Source organism: Lactuca serriola, chromosome 4 (assembly GCF_051521515.1).
Source record: "Lactuca serriola cultivar US96UC23 chromosome 4, Lser_US96UC23_V15, whole genome shotgun sequence".
Classification (NCBI taxonomy): domain Eukaryota; kingdom Viridiplantae; phylum Streptophyta; class Magnoliopsida; order Asterales; family Asteraceae; genus Lactuca; species Lactuca serriola.
In genome coordinates this window covers 68,099,448-68,104,812 of record NC_136411.1, presented here as the reverse complement: position 1 = coordinate 68,104,812, position 5,365 = coordinate 68,099,448, and the positions used below count along the sequence as shown (strand labels likewise).

General features: G+C 33.9%; 1 protein-coding gene across 1 annotated transcript; it reads left to right on the top strand.

Moving 5' to 3' along the window:
* The first annotated feature begins 857 nt into the window (after positions 1-857).
* Positions 858-4,630, top strand: LOC145101815 (TCP-1/cpn60 chaperonin family protein). Its single transcript, XM_079039084.1, has 13 exons — positions 858-1,122; positions 1,204-1,466; positions 1,742-1,888; positions 1,986-2,147; positions 2,298-2,375; positions 2,829-2,962; positions 3,058-3,130; positions 3,222-3,299; positions 3,412-3,534; positions 3,698-3,792; positions 3,870-4,079; positions 4,178-4,235; positions 4,347-4,630. Exons 1-13 carry the CDS (start codon positions 975-977, stop codon positions 4,410-4,412), a joined length of 1,635 nt encoding a protein of 544 aa, XP_078895210.1. The 5' UTR covers positions 858-974; the 3' UTR covers positions 4,413-4,630.
* The last annotated feature ends 735 nt before the right edge of the window (positions 4,631-5,365 follow it).

The window sequence follows — 5,365 nt, the reverse complement described above, 5'->3', positions numbered from 1 at the left end:
TCCCAAATCATGTTATCTCATCATATTTCTTTGTTCATTCGTGTTGCATCTTTAATAACCTTTAATCTGAAAAAACCATTACACAAAACCAACACATGGACATAAACACAACATATTCTCCATATGTCACCTATGGTGGAATACAAGTCGCCCCAAATGAGATCGATTCAAATCGGAACACGAACATGAGATTGCATCAAACCATTTCATCTGTGAGATAATAACTCAGGTGAGTTAGCGAGCTTTCACCATCGATTTCTTCTTCGCTATCGCTTCAAAATTGTTCCCACATTCTAACCGACCGGATCGTCGATGGGGATACAAGAAACTTCAACGATGACATTTTGGGTTTTCACTATTTCTGATTTAAAGACTGTTGAAAACTAAGCTCCGCCGACCATTAGTAAAGAGACCAGATTCGGTGACGTAAAGATAATGGCAGGACATGCGGTGAAAATAATCATTGGATTATCTGTTATGATTCCATCTGTGAATGTTTTTGCCAAGAAGAAGAAAAAGAAGAAGAAGAAGAAGAAGAAGAAGAACAACAACAACGTGTTGCGAAGAACAAAATTGGGAGCCTAGGGGTATAATTGGCAATTCCTTTAAAGTTTGTGGGTTTATTAAAAAGAGTCGTTGAGTTATAAGCTCCCTTTTTAAATTGTATATTGTATATTGTATAAATAATTAATATATTGTAGTATACTAGATCGCAAATATCTTATTTTTGTGTAGGTCTACTTAAAAGTGGTGGGCGGCCCAAGTTCTTTATCTTATTTTTGTGGGCTGGCTTTAATTTAGTTTCGGCCTGGACTTTGGATGAAACTATTATTAGGTTTGTCACTCGTGTCCTGTCCCTGGCATATTCATCACTCATCAGTTCATAGAAAAACCGATTCAAACACCATTGTTAGGGTTTTCATATTTTCTTTTCTCCAGATCGTTGTTCATAGCTCCAGAGATCAACAAAAACGATGGGACTCCAAACACAACCCTACGGTATCCAGGGGATGCTAAAAGAAGGGCACAAACATCTTTCTGGATTAGATGAAGCTGTTGTTAAGAATATCGATGCTTGTAAACAACTTTCTACCATTACCAGAACTTCTCTTGGACCCAATGGTATGCATTTTTAATAAGCTATATACTCGTTTTCTGCATCGTTATAGGTTTACTTGTTTACGCTGTTCCTTTTTGTTTTAGGTATGAATAAAATGGTGATCAATCATCTGGACAAGCTATTTGTGACAAGTGATACTGCAACTATTGTAAATGAGCTTGAGATCCAGCATCCTGCAGCAAAAATATTGGTTTTGGCAGGAAAGGCACAACAGGAGGAAATTGGTGATGGAGCCAATCTGGTAGTTTCTTTTGCAGGGGAACTTCTGCAGGGTGCAGAAGATCTCATTAGGATGGGACTACATCCCAGTGAAATCATTATCGGATACACAAAGGCAATTAACAAAGTAAGCTTCAATTATTTCATATTTTGATGGGAAGGGAAAACGTTTTTCTTTTCTAACTGTAGAACTGTTCATTAGAGCAAGGATTTGTACATGTCTCGTTTGAGGCACCTGTTTGGTTATAGATGGCATTACATTACATTCCATGATCATGGTTGTGTTGTAATTGTAACTAATAAGTGTGTTTTAAGCACACATAAGACCATGTTACGAGTTTCAGGTGTATAGTTTTACAACAAACAAAACATCATAAACATAACTCTATATTTACATTACAGGTTGTCCAGATCTTAGAGGATATGGTTGAGAAAGGATCTGAGACGATGGATGTGAGGAACAAAGATGAGGTTATTCTAAGGATGAAAGCTGCGGTTGCTAGCAAACAATATGGACAGGAAGATATTCTGTGTCCTCTTATTGCAGATGTACGAGTCTTTTCTTTTCTTATTAAACGGGTATCATTCATTAGGTCAAGTTATAATGATGACTGACTTTTTTTTTTGTGTTAATTTTGCATTTCAGGCATGCATACAAGTTTGCCCAAAGAACCCAGTGAATTTCAATGTTGACAATGTGAGAGTTGCAAAACTTGTAGGAGGAGGTCTGCATAACTGTACAACAGTTAGAGGAATGGTCTTAAAGGGTGATACTGTAGGCAGTATAAAGAAAATAGACAAGGCAAAGGTGAGTGCTTCTTCTTGGACTTTCTTTTTTAAGCATCATGAACTTTTCTACAGTGTTTGGTTTGTGGATTTTAAGTTTTAACCTTGCTGAATTGTTATAAATTGTAATAGCTACTTACTGGATTGTGAAATTGTTTATTGGTTTTGTCAGGTGGTTGTGATAGCTGGTGGTGTTGATACAACTGCAACTGAGACCAAAGGAACTGTCCTCATTCACAGTGCTGAACAGGTATTAAGTGATATCTGGATTAAGTGTGATGTCAAAAAAAGTATTTGATAAAATAATGGTGTGGTTGAACAAATAATATAAAAGTTTGGTTATTAATGTGGAAAGACTTTTTCTATTAAGTTGTCAAAAGCAAACACTCCTATTTATATATATATATATATATATATATATATATATATATATATATATATTGCTTAATATATCAACTCCTGTTTTCATTATGTAATAAAGAAACAACATCCAATGGAAAAAAAAGTTGATTTCCTTCTTCTACTCATGTTTGGGCAGATGAGATCATTTATAATTAAGAATGACATTCAAATACTGGATTGTTAGTGTGAAATTGATCTTATGCATCAAAGTGTGGGAAGTCTTAGTATCCTTTGTTGTATTGTTTAGGAAGAATATGTAGATGTTTAGTATAATAAGAAAGCATATTTTTGTTTACATCAGCTTGAAAATTATGCAAAAACTGAAGAAGCAAAGGTTGAAGAGCTGATCAAAGCCGTTGCAGACTCGGGTGCAAAGGTTATTGTTAGTGGAGCAGCTGTAGGAGAGATGGCTCTGCACTTCTGTGAACGTTACAAGTATGAACTATCAACTGCATTTTATATTTTATATTTCAAATTGTTTGTATATTATTATTATTATTATTTAATATTTGTGATTCATTCATTTACAGGATCATGGTCTTAAAAATCGGCTCCAAATTTGAGCTTCGCCGCTTTTGTCGCACAACTGGTGCTGTTGCCCTTGTAAGCATCATGTTTTAGTGTTTGTTTGAACTTTGAATATATATATATATATATATATATATATATATATATATAATTTATATAATTGCAGTTGAAGCTTGGTGCTGTGAACCCTGATGATCTTGGACATGTTGACTCTATTTCTGTAGAGGAAATTGGTGGTGCTAGGGTATGTATGATTATGAAACATCATTTCTTGTTTGTTTTGTTTGGTGACTAAGAGGGAAAAAAGATAAAAGTTTTTTATAAAGACAAAAATGCCCCTGTTGTTTGTTGTGTAGGTGACTGTTGTAAGAAACGAACAAGGTGGGAACTCTGTGACAACGGTTTTGCTGCGTGGAAGTACAGATAGCATATTGGATGATCTGGAGAGGGCTGTTGATGATGGTGTAAATACTTACAAGGTAATCTGGACCTTCTTTTTTCTTTCACCAAAAACAATGAGAGGGCACTTTGGGAAATGAAAGAAATTTTTTTAGGAAGAAAATTTTGTTGCTTCTTCTTTTTGTTTTTAGTAACAAGACAAAATGCATTACTGTTTGGATAAATTATATATTTGTATTTTAGGCGTTATGCAAGGACAGTAGAATTGTGCCTGGAGCTGCAGCGACTGAAATTGAATTAGCAAGAAAACTGAAGGAGTTTTCTTTCTCGGAGACAGGGTGGGTGATCTGAGTGATTGATTTTTAGTAAATTTGTTTTGTTTGACTAACTAAAAATTGATTGATATGATGCACAGATTAGATCAGTATGCAATTGGAAAATTTGCAGAGAGCTTTGAAATGATACCAAAAACATTAGCTGAGAATGCTGGGCTTAATGCTATGGAGATCATATCTACTCTATATGCGGATCATGCGAATGGAAATGTCAAAGTTGGTATAGATTTGGAGGAAGGAGCATGTAAGGATGTCTCCACATTGAAGATATGGGATCTCTTTGTCACCAAGTATATTCTTCTCTCTCTCTCTCTCTCTCTCTACATGTAAAAAGGTTTGGTTAGGTTAGGTTAGAATAAATGATGTTTTGTTTGTTTGTTGTATGTAGGTATCATGCGCTCAAGTATGCTGCTGATGCAGTTTGTACTGTTCTACGTGTTGATCAGGTAAACTTTTTAATTATTATTTCCATTAATTATTTGGTTTTTAGATTTTTACAAAAATATTATTGAATTAATTGGTAAAACGTAATTGCTAAATTGAATATGTTGTTGCAGATAATAATGTCGAAACCAGCTGGTGGGCCAGGCAGGAGAGATCAACAGCCAATGGATGAGGATTAAGAGTGAGAGATGGGATGTGTTTGAGACTTGAGAGAGATTTGGTTTAGCGAGGAAGTAGTAAAGAGTAATATGGATGGATTGGTGATATGATATGATATGATGTAGTTTTGGGGTGTGTTTTTGTATAATTCATGATTTGAGATTTTGAGGGAGGTCTGGTCTGGGTCTTTAAGACGTTTGTTTATATCATATCCACATGCATTTTTTGTTTTGCCAAATTATGTAAGCATCCATCAGAAAACAATGCTTGAGGTTGTGGTTTAAAACATTTTGTTTCAAGGGGTTAAATATTTCTATTTTCATAACTAATGCCAAAAGTATGAAAATACCCATTTATTCTCCATTTTTTTTATTCTAGGTGTCTATTGATGATTTGAGACCATGAGCTAGGTGTATAGGTCCTGCAATCCTGCGGATAATGGTGTAGTGTAGTTTAGAGTGTGTTGGCATTGTGAAAAGTATATTTGAAATGTTTAAATAGTTTATTCCTGTTAGTAAATTGCCATTTTTGTATGGTTGACAGTTTGTATTGGTGATCTCAGTCCTAATCTCAGGTTGGTTACACAATTAACAAATACCCACAAGGTTTATGGTTGTACGTTAGAATTTTTATTACCTAATACTCAATCTCAATCTAATCCAAAAAATGACTTCGAATTTTGTAATATTTCTAATTTCCAACAATATAAACAAGATTAATATCTAATAAATGTTACACATATAATTATCTTCTAAAATTTATAATATATGAATTTCATTTTTTTAGACTATTCTATACCAAAACATGAATATTAAAAGCATGGGTAAAATTCATAAAAGACACCAAGTGTACACAAACTTCAATTTTTTTTTTATTATTTTTTTTTTACAACTAAGACACTATGTTTTCAAAAATAGTAAATTTGACATTTTACTTTCTAATTTGTTTTCACTGTTGACATGTAACGATGATG

Coding starts and splice junctions, on each gene's coding strand:
- LOC145101815 (XM_079039084.1), top strand. CDS start 975: ATGGGACTCCAAACACAACCCTACGGTATCCAGGGGATGCTAAAAGAA. Junction 2,376..2,828: donor TCATTCACAGTGCTGAACAG/GTATTAAGTGAT, acceptor TGTTTACATCAG/CTTGAAAATTATGCAAAAAC. Junction 3,535..3,697: donor ATGGTGTAAATACTTACAAG/GTAATCTGGACC, acceptor TTTGTATTTTAG/GCGTTATGCAAGGACAGTAG.